General features: G+C 46.2%; 1 protein-coding gene across 1 annotated transcript in view; it reads right to left on the bottom strand.

Moving 5' to 3' along the window:
• The window catches only part of LOC124616477 (follistatin-A), a gene marked incomplete at its 3' end in the record, with an annotated part of 208,879 nt that overhangs the window by 106,945 nt on the left and 81,638 nt on the right, over positions 1-20,296 (bottom strand). The window contains exon 5 of the mRNA XM_047144787.1: positions 990-1,235. Within this exon, the coding sequence (XP_047000743.1) occupies positions 990-1,235 (246 nt within the window). The remainder of the gene's footprint in view (positions 1-989; positions 1,236-20,296) is intronic.

Genomic DNA, 20,296 nt, shown 5'->3' with positions numbered 1-20,296 from the left:
ATGTATAAAACTCGATTTTTCAATATGTGCTCAAATTTTGTGGGCAGATAATGTATAATTCACATGATTGCGTGTAAATAATCGTAAAGTATATGTTTATGGCATTCAACCGATGTCATTCTAATTTTTTTCTCAACTTCCGAGTTGTGACTTCCGGGTAATACAGATGGCCTGTGTTACCACCTGGTCTAGGAAAACGAGGTTCCACTGTATGTCGTAACCTCACTTTCACCGTTTAGTAGTAGGCTAAGTCAAGTGACATTGCATTGTCGCAGCTAGGTGACGTCTACCTTTTCTTTTGCCTCCAGCGTGTGTCGACGTCGATGGAACCATCTAATTCAGTGAAATGAGGTTCACTTTCACCATTCAGTATTGGACTAAGCAAAGTGTTGTTGTGCTGGAGCCGAAATTATGTGAAGGGCTTATTTCAATAGTGGTGCAAGTCCATTACCTCCACTCATCTGTGTATAATGCTTCTGAAATTAATGAGCCAAACAAAGAGAAAGAAAGGTTCATCTGTTGCAAGAAGTCATATGCTTGAATGTTTCTGGTATCCCAACACCAGATTTTTCAGTGCTCATTTAACTTTAGGAGTCTGTATCTCAATATGTACAAAAATGGACTTGTACCACCATAAGCCCTTCATGTGTTGTCTTCATTTCTGTTGGTATCCGATGTGTATCGACTGAGTGGAGCTGAACCGTATGAAAAGTGTGGAACAAGAGCAGTTTATGCGATTAGCCACAGCAATTCAGTACTCCAGTTAGGACCCCCAGAAACGGTGAGAAACACGAGCAGCTGACGTTACTACGTCGTGGGAATGCAGTGCTCCAGTTAGGATCCCCAGCAATGGTGAGGAATGAGAGCGGCTAATTCGACTACTCTGCGGGGATGCAGTGCTCCAGCTAGGACCCCCAGTAGCAGGCTGCAGCCTAGAGGGCTTGATTTTGCGAGGCAGCAGAGCAGAGCAAGGTGCTGGAGATACTCACGCTTGCAGCGGCCCTTGTAGGCCTCAGGGATGGCGCGGCCCTTGAGGCAGGCGGCCTCGCGCAGGTGGCAGGCGCTGGGGTAGGTGACGCCGTCGGCGCCGCACACCTGCCGGCTGGCGGGCTGCGCCGAGGCTGCGGCGGCGGCCGCGCTGGGGCACCGCTGCGCGCATCGCACGCAGTGCGGCCGCAGGTTCTGGTCGAGCAGGCAGTGCCGGCCGGCGCCGCACTGTACGCGCTCGCACGAGCCTGCGCACCAAAGCATACGCCCACTTGTACCGCAGTCGAGCTGTCGCGGCGATGGTGACCGCGTGGCAGTTGCAGCGACGCCAGCGCACCAAGTGGCGAGAAGCCAAACGTCTCTTAACATCAGACACGACTAGAAACAACAGTCATTGTATTAAAACATCAAAATGAATAAATAAGTAGGTGGCATAGAAAACACTCGTTTTACCTATACTTGAGTATTGGTCATCGGTGTGGGATCTGTACCAGGTCGGATTGACAGAGGAGATAGAGAAGATCCAAAGAAGAGCGGCGCATTTCGTCACACGGTTATTTGGTAAGCCTGATAGCGTTACGGAGATGTTCAGCAAACTCAAGTGGCAGACTCTGCAAGAGAGGCGCTCTGCATCGCGGTGTAGCTTGCTGTCCAGATTTCGAGAGGGTGCGTTTCTGGATGAGGTATCGAATATATTGCTTCCCCCTACTTATACCTCCCGAGGAGATCACGAATGTAAAATTAGAGAGATTCGATCGCGCACGGAGGCTTTCCGGCAGTCGTTCTTGCCGCGAACCATACGCGACTGGAACAGGAAAGGGAGGTAATGACAGTGGCACGTAAAGTGCCCTCCGCCACACACTGTTGGGTGGCTTGCGGAGTATAAATGTAGATGTATAATTCAACAATTGTTGCTACAATGAAGTCTTTCGCGACCTGTTGCCGTATTTGCTGAGGATGCTTCCAGGTGGTATGGTCGTGGACCATGACACTTTCGTGCATTCTGTTTCGCCCAGAGCTCTGAACGAGAGGTACTCCTGGTCAGTCGGCAAGTTTCAGCGTGACGAGGAAAACCTCTGAAGGTATCCAACATAGCTCTAGACGAGATGTATTCCTGAACAATCAAAAGTGGTTCAATTGGCTCTGAGCACTATGGGACTTAACATCTATGGTCATCAGTCCCCTAGAACTTAGAACTACTTAAACCTAACTAACCTAAGGACAGCACACAACACCCAGTCATCACGAGGCAGAGAAAATCCCTGACCCCGGCCCAGTGGTTAGCACACTGGACTCGCATTCGGGAGGACGACGGTTCAATCCCGACTCCGGCCATCCTGATTTAGGTTTTCCGTGATTTCCCTAAATCGCTTCAGGCAAATGCCGGTATGGTTCCTTTGAAAGGGCACGGCCGATTTCCTTCCCCATCCTTCCCTAACCCGAGCTTGCGCTCCGTCTCTAATGACCTCGTTGTCGACGGGACGTTAAACACTAATCTCCTCCTCCTCCTCCCCTGACCCCGCCGGGAATAGAACCCGGGAACCCGGGCATGGGAAGCGAGAACGCTACCGTACGACCACGAGCTGCGGACTCCTGAAAAATCGACAAGACTTAACGTTACCAGGAGCACCTCTGAAGTTGTCCAGCTATGGACGATAGGTGTTACTGACCAGACAGCAAGACTGAGTATGAAGTTATCTTCAAATGAAAATTAAATGAAGTAATTGCGAGGGCGTGCTGAAAAGTAATGCCTCCCAATTTCTCAAGTGAAAATTCTTAAAGCTCTTTAGCTCTTTAAATAAAAGAAACATTACTAACTTTCTACATCTCTATTCTTCATGTCTCTCTACCGCTAAAAGACTCCCAATGGTAGCGTGTAACATGGCGGTGTGTAATGTAACTATGTCGGTGCTTGAGAAACAGAGTGCTGTAATCGAATTTCCGATCCGAAGATTTTGTCCACACAGGGAGCACCCTCTCCTTCAGCATAACAATGCCAAACCACACACGAGCGCTCCGATATCTTGGGTTCATTCTGTCATCAATCATCCTCCATACAGACCCAACTTGGCCGAACCCGATTTTCATCAAACATAAAGTACACCTTCGAGGACTTCCCTTTGATAATGATGAAGCGGTGTAAGCCAAGGCAAGTTAGTGGTTCCCTCAACAAAATCAGACATTCGTCAGTGACGGGCCGGCCGGGGTGGCTGAGGATCCTAGGCGTTACAGCCTGCAAACGCGCGACCACTACCGTCACAGGTTCCTATCTTGCCTCGCTCATAGACGTGTGTGATGTCCTTAGGTTAGTTAGGTTTAAGTAGTTCTAAGTTCTAGAGGACTGATGACCTCAGACGTTATGTCCCATAGTGCTCAGAGCCATTTGAACCAATTTTTGACAGTGACGGTGTCAACAAACTGGTCTCTCGTGGGGAGAAACGTGTTCGTCGCCAGGTTGACTATGTTGAGAAATAAATTTGTAGACGTAGAGAATAAGGATGCAGAATGGTAATGACGTTTGTTTTATTTAAAAATCTTTAAGAGTTACCACACACAAAATTCGTAGGTATTACTTTTCAGCACGGCCACGTAGATTGAACAAAATTATTCATGTGTTAGAATATCGAGTGAAGCCTAAGAATGCGCAATTCATCAGGCTCCGTTATTATATGACAAGATAAGAGACTAACATAGCAAAAATAGTCAGGCACAGAAATTTCGCAGAAACCGAGGTATGAAAGTCAACCATATTTTTAATAAATACTCGATCCAGTGTCTTAAGAAAAAGGCCATCTTATATTATTCTTAAACCAGATCAGGAAGCCGGCAGGTGTGGCCGTGCGGTTCTAGGCGCTTCAGTCTGGAACCGTGTGACCGCTACGGTCGCAGGTTCGAATCCTGCCTCGGGCATGGATGTGTGTGATGTCCTTAGGTTAGTTAGGTTTAAGTAGTTCTAAGTTGTAGGGGACTGATGACCACAGATGTTAAGTCCCATAGTGCTCAGAGCCAGATCAGGACGCCGATGAAGTGAAAGTATCGGGCGAGATGGGAAGATACGTTTGAAAATATTTCCTTAGGAATATATAGTACATTATGTAATTTTACTATTGAGTTTTGACTTTGTTTGGATTTATTTTGCACTTGCTCATGTCTCTTAATATTTTACTGGTGCGGTAATATAAATACTCTATGGTAAATCATCTGACATCGTTATTATGTGACGAGGAAAGTGACGGTCGTATTAAAAATAGACTGGCAGATAAGTACCATAGAAACCATGTGAAGAAAAGGAATCGTATTTTTAATAAATATTGGGTCCAGGTTCTTAAAAAAGACAGTCTTGAATTATTGTTAAGCCAGATCAGAATTCCACTGAAGAGAAAATATTGGGCATAATGGAAAGATCTGTTTGAAAATATTTCGTCAGGAACATACTGAGTGAGGCGGCGCAGTGGTTATCACACTGGACTCGCATTCGAAAGAGCGACTGTTCAAATCTCCGTTCGGCCATCCCGATTCCGGTTTTCCGTGATCTACCAAATTTGCTCCAGGAAAATGCCGAGATGGTTCCACTGAAAAGGGCACGAATGATTTCCTTCCCCATTCTTTTCTAATCAGAGCTTGTGCCCCATCTCTAATGACTACACTGTCGACAGAACATTAAACTCTAATCTTCCGCCGGCCGCTGTGACTAAGCGGAGGAGTGGTTCCAGGCGCTTCAGTCCGGAACCGCACTGTTGCTACGGTCGCAGGTTCGAATCCTGCCTCGGTCATGGATGTGTGTGATGTCCTTAGGTTAGTAAGGTTTAAGTAGTTCTCAGTCTAGGGGACTGATGACCTCAGATGTTAAGTCCCATAGTGCTTAGAGCCATTGGAAACATTTTTCTAACCTTCCCTCCTTATTTCCTTCAGAAATTCGATGTAGCTTATGTCATTTCATTTATGAGTTTATTTATTTTATTATTCTGTATTGTGTTGTGTATTGAATCGGTGACCCAGCACCGACAGAGAGGCTTCGTCCCGCCGTAGCCCTCATTGATTCACAACCCCACAACAGGCCTCAGCAGTCCACCCACCCCACCTCCGCCCCACACCAAACCCAGGGATAATGTGCGGTTCAGCCCTCAGTGGATAACCCCCCCCCCCCCCCTCCCCCTTCCGGGAACGTCTCATACCAGACGAGTGTATCCCCAAATGTTTGCGTGGTAGGGTAATTATGGCGTACGCATATGTGGAGACAGTGATTGCACAGAAATCGCCGAATAGTATTTTATCATTATTCATGTCTCTTAATATTTTATTAATATTTCAGATGCAATAATATAAAAACACATACACTACTGTTTGCAAAAAGTGAAACAATGGTCTGCAACACGCCACGATAAGAAGACGTGTAGAACAGCTGAACAATAATAAGCGATTTAAACGACAGAGAGTTGGCGTGCACGTGGGCTCAACGGTACCCTCTTTTGTGTGACCGGACAGCTCAGTGTTACGCAAAGTTCAGCCGGTGCGGAGCCGTCATACGAAGTGTTCCACTATGCCTCGCCGACATCACAATGTGGAATATCAGCATGTGAGTGCATTCGAACGGGGCAGAATGACTGGTCTCCAGGAGGCGGCTCTCTCGTTCCGTGACACCGCGGCTCGTACAGGACATGCTGATTCAACAGTGAGGCGTACTTGTAACCAGGTAGAGGGTCGTATACAGTGCCGACAAGATACTGGACGATACAATGTGATCACAGTGCGAGATGATCGCCATCTTGTCAGCTTGGCCCTAATGTACAGAACAGCTTCGTCCACAGTGTTGGGACGAATGGGATGCACTGAAACAGTTGTGGACATCTCTGCGTCGACGGTTCTACGTTGTCTTCTGCCGGCTGGACTGGCGGCATCCATGCCATTGCGTCGGCATCCATTGACTAGAACCCACCAACGCTGCAGACTACAATGGGGACGTGAACCCCAGCACTGGCGTGCCGAGAGGCAAAATTTAGTGGTTTCGGACGGGGCCCACTTCAAATTGTCCTACAGTGATGGCCGCATATGCATTTGACGCCACCATGGTGAACGCAATCATGCAGACTATATTGTTAAACGGAATAACGCTCAAATGCCAAGTTTGATGGTTTGGGATGCCGTAGCGTATAACACGCAGTCTCGCTTCCTACCTCTTGAAGGCTATCTGAACACTCTCGAACGGCACGCGGGAAAAACGAGCATTTAAAGTTTTCTGTGCGAGCCCTTATTTTATCGTGATGATCATTTCTCCCTATGTAGGTGGGTGCCAAGAGAATATTTTCGCAATTGGATGAGAAAACTGGTGATTGAAATTTCGTGATAAGATCCCGTCGCAACGAAAAACGCCTTTGTTTTAATGATTGCCACTCCAAATCACGTATCATGTCTGTGACACTATCTCCCCTATTTCACGATAATACAATATGAGCTGCCGTTCTTTGTACTTTTTCGATTTCATTCGTCAGTCCCATCTGATACGGATCCCACACCGCACAGCAATACTCCAGAATAGGGCGGACAAGCGTGGTGCAAGCAGTCTCTTTAGTAGACGTGTTGCACCTTCTAAGTGTTCTGCCAATGAATCGCGGTCATTGGTTTGCTCTACCCAAAATATTAATCCATGTGATCGTTCCAATTTAGGTTATTTGTATTTGTAATCCCTAAGAATTTAGTTGAATTTTGAATTCAGATTTGTGTGACTTATCGTGTAATCGAAATTTATCTGATTTCTTTTAGTACTCATGTGAATAACTTCACACTTTTCCTTATTCATTTCCATATGAAGTAATATTTAGCCAGCCAGATGGTATTCAGGGAGGAGGAATGTCACATAATTTGTGAGATGATTCCACATGTGAAAATAAGCCGAAGAAGTCCGATGAACATGTTTCCGATTTTAGATCGTTAGGGGACTGAATACAGTGTTGACTGGTGTGGTGTCACCGCCAGACACCACACTTGCTAGGTGGTAGCCTTTAAATCGGCCGCGGTCCGTTAGTATACGTCGGACCCGCGTGTCGCCACTATCAGAGATTGCAGACCGAGCGCCACCACACGGCGGGTCTAGAGGGACTTTCTAGCACTCGCCCCAGTTGTACAGCCGACTTTGCTAGCGATGGTTCACTGACAAAATACGCTCTCATTTGCCGAGACGATAGCATAGCCTTCAGCTACGTCATTTGCTACGACCTAGCAAGGCGCCTTTACCAGTTACTATTGATGCTGTAAAACATGTACCGTCAAGAGTGACGTTCACCAATTATGGATTAAAGTTAAGTATTCCAGCAGCTACCTACGTTTTTTGTTAGTCTCATTTCCTTGACCTGTTCCAGACCTCACGCCAGCCTGTGTGAGCTAAAACGCGGGCCTTTCGGCTTCTTCTCATAGTGGGTTGGCTGTCTTGCCAATCCACAACAACTGGAATACTCTCTTTCAAATTCTGAAGGTGGCAGGGGTAAAATACAGGGAGCGAAAGGCTATTTACAATGTGTACAGTAACCAGATGGCAGTTAAAAGAGTCGAGGGGCATGAGAGGGAAGCAGTGGTTGGGAAGAGAGTGAAACAGGGTTGTAGCCTATCCCCGATGTTATTCAATGTGTATATTGAGTAAGCAGTAAGGGAAACAAACGAAAAATTCAGAGTAGGAATTAAAACGCATGGAGAAGAAATAAAAACTTTGAGGTTCGCCGGTGACATTGTAATTCTGTCAAAGACAGCAAAGGAGCTGAAAGAGCAGCTGAACGGAATGGACAGTGTCTTGAAAGGAGGATATAAGATGAACATCAGCAAAAGCAAAACGAGAATAATGGAATGTTGTCGAATTAAATCGGGTGATGCTGCGGGAATTAGATTAGGAAATGAGACGCTTAAAGTAGTAAATGAGTTTTGCTACTTGGGGAGCAAAACAACTGAAGATGGTCGAAGCAGAGAGGATATAAAATGTAGACTGGCAATGGCAAGGAAAGCATTTCTGATGAACAGAAATTTGTTAACATCGAGTATAGATTTAAGTGTCAGGAAATCGTTTCTGAAAGCATTTGTATGGAGTGTAGCCATGTATGGAAGTGAAACATGGAGGATAAATAGTTTGGCCAAGAGGAGAATAGAAGCTTTCGAAATGTGGTGCTACAGAAGAATGCTGAGAATTAGATGGGTAGATCACATAACTAATGAGGAGTTTGTTGTTGTTGTTTTTGTTGTGGTCTTCAGCCCTGAGACTGGTTTGATGCAGCTCTCCATGCTACTCTATCCTCTGCAAGCTTCTTCATCTCCCAGTACCTACTGCAGCCTACATCCTTCTGAATCTGCTTAGTGTATTCATCTCTTGGTCTCCCTCTACAACTTTTACCCTCCACGCTGTCCTCCAATACTAAATTGCTGATGCCTCAGAATACGCCCTACCAAGCGATCCCTTCTTCTAGTCAAGTTGTGCCACGAACTCCTCTTCTCACCAATTCTATTCAATACCTCCTCATTAGTTATGTGATCTACCCATCTAATCTTCAGCATTCTTCTGTATCACCACATTTCGAAAGCTTGTATTCTCTTCTTGTCTAAACTATTTATCGTCCACGTTTCACTTCCATACATGGCCACACTCCATACAAATACTTTCAGAAATGACTTCCTGACACTTAGAAAACATAGTAGGTAAATATGGATTAGAGCTAAGAAATGAAAGAGGAAGCTGCCTGGTAGAATTTTGCACAGAGCATAACTTAATCATAGCTAACACTTGGTTCAAGAATCATGAAAGAAGGCTGTATACATGGAAGAACCCTGGAGATACTAGAAGGTTTCAGATAGATTATATAATGGTAGGAGAGAGATTTAGGAACCAGGTTTTAAATTGTAAGACATTTCCAGGGGCAGATGTGGACTCTGACCACAGTCTATTGGTTATGAACTGTAGATTAAAACTGAAGACACTACAAAAAGGTGGGAATTTAAGGAGACGGGAGCTGGATAAACTGAAAGAACCAGAGGTTGTATAGAGTTTCAGGGAGAGCATAAGGGAACAATTGACAGGAATCGGGGAAAGAAATACAGTAGAAGAAGAATGGGCAGCTTTGAGGGATGAAATAGTGAAGGCAGCAGAGGATCAAGTAGGTAAAAAGACGAGGGCTAGTAGAAATCCTTGGGTAACAGAAGAGATGCTGAATTTAATTGCTGAAAGGAGAAAATACAAAAATGCAGTAAATGGAGCAGGCAAAAAGGAATACAAACGTCTCAAAAATGAGATCGACAGGAAGTGCAAAAAGGCAAAGCAGGGATGGCTAGAGGACAAATGTAAGGATGTAGAGGCTTATCTCACGAGGGGTATTATAGATACTGCCTACAGGAAAATTAAAGAGACCTTTGGAGAAAAGAGAATCACTTGCATGAATATCAAGAGCTCAGATGGAAACCCAGCTCTAGGCAAAGAAGGGAAAGCAGAAAGGAGGAAGGAGAATAGAGGATCTATACAGGGGCGATGTTCTTGAGGACAATATTTTGGAAATGGAAGAGGATGTAGATGAAGATGAAATGGGAGATATGATGCTGCGTGGAGGCATTGAATAGAATTGGGGAGAAGAGAAATTTTTGGCAAAACTTGACTAGAAGATGGGATCGGTTGGTAGGACATATTCTGAGGCATCAAGGGATCACCAATTTAGTATTGGAGGGCAGCGTGGAGGGTAAAAATCGTAGAGGGAGACCAAGAGATGAATACACTAAACAGATTCAGAAGGATGTAGGTTGCAGTAAGTACTGGGAGATGAAGAAGCTTGCCTAGGATAGAGTAGCATGGAGAGCTGCATCAAACCAGTTTCTGGATTGAAGACCACAACAACAACAACGGAACTGAAATGTGTTGAAAACTACACGTAGTGAAGTTTGGATATTACTTACAGAAATGCTGTATAGGCGTTATGTTGGCAGAATAATGCTCGAACAGACGACAGATTCATCCTATAAGAGGTGTTCAAAAAGTTTCCCCATCCATCTGAGTGCGTCGGAGGGCTTGTTGTGTGTGTTGCACATCATCTTGGGGGGCTTTAATGCGGACTGGGATATCACAAAGGGGCGCCCGCGAGGTGATTGAGAGATCAAAGTTGGTGACGTAACAGAAGAAGGTGAAGGTCAGAGTGGCAGGAGTGGCCGCGGCAGGGGCGCGAGCCGGGAGTTGGGAGGCCGGCAGTGGGCGGAGCGGCTCGCGGCAGAGCGAGGAGGCCGGCCGGCTCGCGCACGCGCAGGCGGGCCAGGATTGCCCGAGGTTCAAGGCCGGCGCTGCCGCGTCACAGGCAGCGTCACCGCCACCGCCGGCGTCATTCCCGCAGGCCTGCCCGGTGCCCAGCGCTGTCCCTGAGGGACCCCCCCCCCCCCCCCCTCTCGTCTCTACCATGTCGACCCAGTCAGCGCCAGCGCCGAGTTCCGCTTACTCGGCCTCGCCCTCACAGGAAGTAATCGTTACAGTGGAATGTACCTTGAACTGATGCTCGGGGCTCTCACCCTGTCCGTTGTCCGTTCTCTGCGATCTACCTCCGAGGCTACAATGGTCTGGAGATTTTGCCTTTTCTTCTTTGCAGGTTCGAATCCTGCCTCGGGCATGGATGTTTGTGATGTCCTTAGGCTAGTTAGGTTTAAGTAGTTCTAAGTCTAGGGGACTGATGACCTCAGATGTTAAGTCCCATAGTGCTCAGAGCCATCTGAACCATCAAGCGTTTCACAACTGTATACCATACGGCAGCGCCACACGTCGCTAAGGCGCATACTGCGTTCGAGTCGAGTCTTTTTTCCCCAGTTCTCAACCAAACAGTTTTATCGCTCCAGCGAATCATCTTTCTTTGGAAAGGAACAATAATAATAATGATAGGCATTCTGGCGAGATACGAGGGTTATTCGTAAAGTAAAGAACGATCGGTCGCGAAATGGAAACCACAGCGAAAATCCGATGAAGTTTGGCACATGCGTATTGGGCAGTGTCTCTAGTATGCCCGTCGATCATGTTACGTCGTTCTTTTTAGTTCTGAGCACACAGGGGGCACATAAAGATACCTAGAACAATAGTGTCTCACGCCAAGAACAAGGGCCTGGTGAGAAATTTCGCCTGAAGCTATGTAGCCAACATTACATAACTGCCGTGCGGTTTCTTCTTCAAGAGAATTCTCAGCCACATTCTGCAGCGGCAATGCAGATGCTCCTGCGTCGTTTTCAATTGGAAATGTTTGATTACCAACAATACAGCCCGTAATTGTCTCCCTCTGAGTTTCATCTCTGCTCACATGAACGGCTGACTATGAAAACAACATTTTGGCGCAGACAACGACCGGTAGGCCAGCGTAGAGAACTGGCGGAAAGCACTGGCGTCTGCCTTCTATAATGAGGGTATTGGAAAGTTGGTACACAGCTACGACAAACGTCTAAGTCGAATCGGCGACTATGGAGATAAGTAGCTGGAAGTTGTAGCTAACTGTTGCAAATAAAAGAGTTTGAATTTTCACTGTGGTTTCCATTTCGCGACCTATCGTTCGTTACTTTCCGAATAGCCCTCGTATAATATGAAATCGTGATGAAATGAAGCTTTTAAAAATTTAAACAAACATTCATTTAAATTTTTAATATGTCAGTATTTCTCCAAATGCCGACGGCATATTCCATAAACGAACATTTATTTATCCTCATTCATGAACGTATCTCAAGTACTGTGTACATTATTCAGAGCAGGTATATCCCTCTGCAATACGTGCATGAATGTGTCCATAATCAAATGTTCACTTTTAGTATACACGGCCGGAAATAAATTAGTACACCTGGAAAGACGTCGTCGATTTTGCCACCTCGTGACTAGTAGATGACATATACTGATAATGCTTTCCACATCGTCCGCTAAGAACAGCGTAGGGGCATAGCCAAAAGAGCCCCGTCTGTGACTACCCTTTAATGTAGAATATTTACAGCCGGAAGACTCAGTGTGATGCAGACATATGAAGCAAGCAGGCAACAACGCACTCGTGCTTCTACAGCGTACTAAGCGAGTTTGAGAAAGAGTCAAATTTTGGCCTTCCGATTGGCCGATCGGTTCTCTTTGGGAACTGTCACACAAGCTGAACGTGCTACGACAGTTGTGCTACGATTCTGGTATCAGTGCTCACGGGATCACTCTCACAAAGGTAGGCGAGGTTCTGGACGTCCACGCAGCACAGAAGCCCGACAGGATCGTCTTATTGTAAGGGCAACAGTGGCAGATCGTACAGCTACCACAGCACAGATAAGAGGGCTTGTGAGGCACGATGTGTCAACATGGACTGTTGCGAACCAGTTATTAGCAATGGGACTGCCGGCATGCACACCTCCAGACCGCCTTCCACTCACGTCACAGAGTCGTGCTCGGCTTGACTGGCACCGTCAGAGCATCACTTGGAGAGGGAATGGAGCACCGTGGTCTCCAGTGATGAAAGCAGATTCTGCCCGCACGGAAGTGATGGTGAGTGCTGCCTCGTACAGTGCATTCGTCCTAGACACGCTGTCCCCATCCCACGCTTTATGATCTGGGTTGCAATAAGCTAAAATTCTGTTTCTCCTTTGGCTTTTCTGGACGGGACGCTAACCAGCACTCGCTACACGCAAAATGTTGTTGCTCCTTTTTTTTTGCCGTTCTTGCAACAGGAAGTTGATTTGTTGCTCCAACAGGATAATGCTCACCCAAACACTGCCCATGAAAACGTGTCATGCAAAACGTGCAGCTTCCTTGGGCAGTATGATCTCCGGACTTTTCTCCTATCGAGAAAGTGGGATATGATGGCCCGAGAAGTGACTCGTGCGAGTCGTCAACCAACAACTCTTACAGAACTACGTGAAAAGGTCGAGTAGGCTATCTCTGAACAGGATTCGCTATCTCTACAATAGACTGTACGCCAGAGTCAGCACCAGCATTACCACCCATGAAAGCTACACCACGTGTCAATAGAGGTGCTTAAGCACGAGTCGAAACCTCAGAACCGCTTGATCTGTAAATGTGATCATTTCATGTACTCCATATGCACAACTGGAAATCTCTAAAGTGGTGTAGTATTTTTTTCCTGGAGTGCATTTTTATTACAGTATATTGTCGCAACTTGTCTTTTTAATGATTACCGGCTTCGTTCAAATTTTGAAGATCTGTTGAAACAAGTAAAAGACAGGCCAAGTTTGACCTTAGTAATCTCAAACACACACATGATAAAAATAAAAATGTATACGATTATATATTATTATGTAAGAGAAACCTACCAGTTTTATGTGCTATGTGCAGCCTCCGTGAGTTATTAATCTGCAGACACTACAAGTGCTTTGGTATCTCTGTCGGTAGAGCACTTGCCCACGAAAGGCGAGGTCCCGAGTTCGAGTCTCGGTCCGGCACACAGTTTTAATATTCCAGGAAGTTTCATATAAGCGCACACTCCGCTGCAGAGTGAAAATTTTATTCATGAATGCTACGAAATTTACTTCGCCTTTCTCAGATCTCTGCTTTCAGAAAACTATACATGGAGGTGATCAGGGCTATTGCCTACATGACAGACGAGAATATTACTTCATTCGTGGAAAAACAGTGGAATGCAGCGGAAACCTCCCATTCTTAGTGTACAGAAAGCACTTTAACGAACACGAGGTTGTAACTGGGCTAAAGCAGTGTCTCCTCGATTGTCTTGCCTCTTTGGGCCAAGCGCGGTGGCCGGACAACTCACTTCGATTGAATAACCAAAAGCCGACCGGGGTGGCCGAGCGGTTCTAGCCGCTTCAGTCTGGAACCGCGCGACCGCTACGGTCGCAGGTTCGAATCCTGCCTCGGGCATGGATGTGTGTGATGTCCTTAGGTTAGTTAGGTTTAAGTAGTTCTAAGTTCTAGGGGACTGATGACCTCAGATGTTAAGTCCCATAGTGCTCAGAGCCAATTGAACCATTTGAATATCCAAAACTTCTGAAGTGAAAGTAACCGTCTTTCTCACGATGGCCGGGTGGTGCCGCAACGTCTCGCCTTTGATATTCGTGCAAAAACGTCAAATACAATTATTCTTCGGGGACGGCAGTGACAGCACAGTATCCCCTGCCCTCAGCTAGGCCAGGCACTGGCTGTGATCGCAAAAGCAACAAGCAGGCTGCCTTTCCTAATGAGATACATTGACTGCCTTCTCCCGACATGAGGACTGTTAATCATAACGGCTGTTAATCATGTTCGATATTCCATCATCGACGTACTGGTGAAATTGATTTGCGACGCCCCACATTCCAGAGTGAAATGTTACTCCCTTACACTCAGCCACAACAAATATTCACACATTCACACATCCGCTTTGTCTCAAACTTCACGGCGAAAAACCTTGAAAGAAAGAGTGGCACCAGCATAGTCTAGCACAACTTGTGGCTTTCGACACTCATGTAGCGGCTAATGCTTGGAGAGTCACAACTGCCACTAAGACGAGGACTGTCGGTCTTTTTGAGACGAAAAGTTAGAGATACAATTCGAGTGTAACTTGCCTAACTGTTTGTACTCTTTACTGTAAACAGTATCTGGTGTGTGAACTGCCCAGCAAGCTGTCAGTGACCAGTAAGCACTCAATGTCAGCTGCAACTGCGAGCTTCTTGGCTAGTTAACACGGCGTGTAAGGTATGCAACAACGAAGTCTCATGACTGAAGTGCTTGTCCGTTCGTTATCTGTATTTCGGACTCCCATGTAATAAAACTTATAGCCGAGCGGTCTAAGGCGCTGCAGTCATGGACTGTGCGGCTGGTCCCGGTGGAGGTTCGAGTCCTCCCTCGGGCATGGGTGTGTGTGTTTGTCCTTAGGATACTTTAGGTTAAGTAGTGTGTAAGCTTAGGGACTGATGACCTTAGCAGTTAAGTCCCATAAGATTTCACACACATTTGAACATATTGAACAAAACTTAGACTATTTACTGCAAGGATTCTGTAGCACCGTCTCAATTGGTTCATTGCAGTACCACTGACCAATTATTATTATTATTATTATTATTATTATTATTACACTGAGTAGCCAAAAGTCAGGGGATGAGTCATTGCTTTCGACTGTGTGCCGTGTTTGACGCCCTAATGTTGTGGTTGGACGTAGTGGTTGTGTAGTTTGACAAGCAGTACAAAATGTCGCGAGTTAAGCGATTTTGAACTTGGGACGATAATCGGTGTCAAGGCATGGGACAGTGACGGACAGCCTTTGGCCCTCCTATGGTATCCTGATGACATTGCTTTTAGGAAGCAATGTACATTTATGCACATTTTTCTTTGAACTTTATCAATTCATTTGGTGATCTTATGTATGAAAATGTAACGAAAAATTGTTATGGAAATTTATGTTGGTATTTGCGTTGCAATATTATTTCAGTGTGGTTTTTCTATTTTCCCTTTGCGCTTCTGGAAGCTCGGCCCGGTAGGGTGTAGTCTACGTAGTAATTTTGTACAAACTAAAAGGAGAGACAAGTGATGAGCGGTAGAGGGTATGATTCGACGTGATCTCGGATGATTGGAGACGCTCGGTCGCAGATGCGATAAAAATCGGGAAAAGTTTCATTAAACTGTGAAGAAAAGAATAGTTTTTCAGTTTCAGAAGGAGACAGAAGCAGAACTTTCGAGACTAAAAACGTCATTATTTACGAGGAAATGCAAGCCGAATGTGGAAAGTTCTAGAAGGCGATTGTCACATTTCTATTACTACTATTTGTTATAATCTAAAGCGAAAAACTGGTCTGTAAATCTACGCAGAAGAGGAAGCCCAAGAGTAGAAGACAACAGGAGAAGAGAGTCAAGCAAGAAGATTTTAGAATATTCATCACATACAACTATGGGAGGAAAAAGAAACCGGACAGTCGTCGAACATTGTAGAATCCGCAGCAATCAGGTTACGAGAGCACTACCTCGTAACAGCTCACTCATGCAGCGAAACGACCAATTAACGTTATCAAATGGTTCAAATGGCTCTGAGCACTATGGGACTTAACACCTGAGGTGATCAGTCCTCTAGAACTTAGAACTACTTAAACCTAACTAACCTAAGGACATCACACACATCCATGTCCGAGGCAGGATTCGAACCTGCGACCGTAGCGGTCACGCGGTTCCAGACTGAAGCGCCTAGAACCGCACGGCCACACCGGCCGGCTTAACGTCATCATCTTGGGTCGGAAGCGACAAAGTGAATATTATGGTTCTAAACTATTTCGACTGGAAGTGGACTGACTGAGTTCTGCGCACTGAACTGTGAACTGTTTTGTTTCAAACTGTGTTTATTAGTGTGGGGGTAAAGCCGTTGATCATTAACATTGAGAATAGTAATAAATGGACGGCTTCCTAGTTAAACAGATATTAAAGCAGTCCTCCAGCGCTGAATGTGAAAATTCCGTTTTCGTAACATTAATACAATATACCCTGTCCCGTGCCTTCCGAAACAGCTTTAAGTACTATTTACGATGTGTTTTGCTACGGAACAGAACTCCGGAGCCGCGGTAATGTTTTATTTCATATTGGTGAGTATTCTGTAAATCGATGAAACCGCCTTCGCCACTTTGGCAGGTCAGCGGTATTTCCGGAACAGCAAAGCGTCGACTCCAGAGACTGCTGTGCTGTCATCACGAAGTAGGAAGTATCTGAGGCGACATCTCTGAATTTAGCTATCAACAGTTCTCCGCCATTTGTGTTACTGGGCCAAACAAAAACAAATCTATTTAGCTAACATCTTACTAAACAGTACTGTACAGTGAAACAGTGTTCGTATTCCTTAAGGTGACTATTAACGATATTACTTTACTGGAATTCCCGAGCTTATAACATAGTTGTTGTCAGACATATACTTTTGCGGTCAGCTGTCAGCTACTTCAAATTAAATTTGCTTAATGAGGTAGTTTATTCCTTATTTTATACAAGTACTAGTCAGTTTTACAAATCATTTAATTGTTGTCACAGTTTATATTGCTTCATACTTTATGCCCAAGCAGCAATTAACATTTGTTACTACGGTCGGCCTGATTTCTTACGACATAAACCTGTTAATGCACGTGATACAATTACACATTCTTCTCACTTATTCTGTGGATAGCATTTACATAAAGCGTATAAATCCGGTTTCGAGTCCCTGTCCAACACAAATTTTCAACTTTACCCTTTGACGTATTTCAGTGCCCAATAGCAGCTAATGTTTTTATTTCCTTTGGATCATAATAAAGCATATTTATATTACTTGTCCGCACATGGACTTTCGTAGCTAACAGTCACACATTAGCGAACACCACTACAATTTCATTGCGTGCATTGGTTTTAAGAGTGACCATGGGAATGTCAGTGTGTCGCATGGGTCAGTTCAGTCAGGTGTAAAGAGAAAAGTAAGCTGCCAAATACTTGCATATGTGCATTCCCTCAGGTTGGAAACATTTAATTGATTTTACGGAAGGGGCATGGCATATGAAGTAATATTTAGCGGGCCAGGTGTAGTGTATACAAAGGGACGAGGAATGTCACAGAATTTGTGAGGTGATTCTACATGTGAAATAAACCGAAAAAGTCCAATGAATATGTTACCGATTTTCGATATTTACGAAACTGAAGCTTGTTGAAGACTAGACGCATCCATGAAAGAACATGAAGACAAGTGTGAACATTGCTTACAGACATGCTGCGTATGCGCTGTGTTGACAGAATAATAGTGGGACAGAAGACAGATTCATCCTACCAGAGGTGTTCAAAAAGTTCCACGCCCATCTCAAAGCGTTGGAGGGAGAGTTGTGTTGCACATCGAACATCATCTCGGGGAAATTTAACGCGGGAAACAGCGTCAGTGAGGCAGCGACAAGTTCTTCACGTGTATCCACCTTCACAACGTACACAGCCCTCTTAGACTAGCCCCATAAACCGAAGTCTAATGGAGTTAGGTCGGGTGATCTGGAAGGCCAATTAATGGGTCCGCCTCACCCCACCCACCGTCGAGGAACTGTGTTATTCATATACTGGGATACATCTCTGGTACAATGGATCGGTGATTCATCAGGTTACTGGTATATTTGCGTCGTTGCTCTACTGTTACGTCTTCCAAAGGTGCAGGTAGGTCTTCTATCAGCAAATGAGCATATGCTGCGGCTGTCATGCGATCTGGCAGGAACACAGGCGGATCACCAGGTCCACACCACACCAGACGTTCACTCAGAAACTAACTTGGAATCTTGTTTCCCTAGTGTTATGTGGTTCTCCATCGCCCACGTATGAGAACTGTGGGTGTTCATTGCACCACTGCGTGTAAATGTAGTCTCATCTGTGAGTACAGTGTATTGCACGATGTCTCTATGTACAGCCAACCGTTCACAGAATTCTTGTCTGCTTACTGAGTCTCCAGGATGCAGATGTTGCAGGGGCTGCACACGGAATGGTTAAAACCCTCGAGATGAAACATACGACATACTCACATTTTTAGCTGACGGCTGATACGTTGTGTACTGGTGGTAAGATTTCGTTGCACCATTGCAATAATGCCTTCCTTTATTCAACCGACTGGACAGCCGCACGTTTACATTGGGTAATATTCCGAATTCACGCAGTGTTTGAGAAACCCTGGGAAATACCCTGCCACAGAGGGTTTGTCGATCAGGAAATGTCTGGTACTCTGTCGCAGCCGCATGGCTTGCCATTACAGTACCCCACACACAAACAACATGTCTGCGTACTCTGCACGGCTGCTCGTCTGCGGCATGTTGGTATTCACGGACATAATGGAGTTACTCAATTAAACAACACGCAAGCACGACAAGCATACAGCATCACGACTACTCCCTGATCCAACCCACGATTACACAGCGGGTCTCCTGGCAGCTGTTACCTCGGTGTAACGTCATAGTGCTGCCATCTGTTGGAGAACCCCCCACAGATCTTGTAGGACGGATCAGTAATCTGTTCCACCATTATTTTGTCCACCATAGCACCTCCACCAGCATTTCGGTAAGTAATATTCACACTTTTCTTCATTCATGGATGCGTGTGGTCCTCAACCTGCTCAAGTTCTGAATCGATCGAAAATCGGACACATGTTCATAGGCTTTTAAGTTTCCTTCTGTATGTAGAATCAGCTCACAAATTATGTGACATTTCTCCTGAATGACCCTGCATATGCTGTGTTGAGCTATTATACATTCCTGGAAATGGAAAAAAGAACACATTGACACCGGTGTGTCAGACCCACCATACTTGCTCCGGACACTGCGAGAGGGCTGTACAAGCAATGATCACACGCACGGCACAGCGGACACACCAGGAACCGCGGTGTTGGCCGTCGAATGGCGCTAGCTGCGCAGCATTTGTGCACCGCCGCCGTCAGTGTCAGCCAGTTTGCCGTGGCATACGGAGCTCCATCGCAGTCTTTAACACTGGTAGCATGCCGCGACAGCGTGGACGTGAACCGTATGTGCAGTTGACGGACTTTGAGCGAGGTCGTATAGTGGGCATGCGGGAGGCCGGGTGGACGTACCGCCGAATTGCTCAACACGTGGGGCGTGAGGTCTCCACAGTACATCGATGTTGTCGCCAGTGGTCGGCGGAAGGTGCACGTGCCCGTCGACCTGGGACCGGACCGCAGCGACGCACGGATGCACGCCAAGACCGTAGGATCCTACGCAGTGCCGTAGGGGACCGCACCGCCACTTCCCAGCAAATTAGGGACACTGTTGCTCCTGGGGTATCGGCGAGGACCATTCGCAACCGTCTCCATGAAGCTGGGCTACGGTCCCGCACACCGTTAGGCCGTCTTCCGCTCACGCCCCAACATCGTGCAGCCCGCCTCCAGTGGTGTCGCGACAGGCGTGAATGGAGGGACGAATGGAGACGTGTCGTCTTCAGCGATGAGAGTCGCTTCTGCCTTGGTGCCAATGATGGTCGTATGCGTGTTTGGCGCCGTGCAGGTGAGCGCCACAATCAGGACTGCATACGACCGAGGCACACAGGGCCAACACCCGGCATCATGGTGTGGGGAGCGATCTCCTACACTGGCCGTACACCACTGGTGATCGTCGAGGGGACACTGAATAGTGCACGGTACATCCAAACTGTCATCGAACCCATCGTTCTACCATTCCTAGACCGGCAAGGGAACTTGCTGTTCCAACAGGACAATGCACGTCCGCATGTATCCCGTGCCACCCAACGTGCTCTAGAAGGTGTAAGTCAACTACCCTGGCCAGCAAGATCTCCGGATCTGTTCCCCATTGAGCATGTTTGGGACTGGATGAAGCGTCGTCTCACGCGGTCTGCACGTCCAGCACGAACGCTGGTCCAACT

The sequence above is a fragment of the Schistocerca americana genome, chromosome 5 (genome assembly GCF_021461395.2).
Source record: "Schistocerca americana isolate TAMUIC-IGC-003095 chromosome 5, iqSchAmer2.1, whole genome shotgun sequence".
NCBI lineage: Eukaryota > Metazoa > Arthropoda > Insecta > Orthoptera > Acrididae > Schistocerca > Schistocerca americana.
This window is presented reverse-complemented; position numbering and strand designations above follow the sequence as displayed.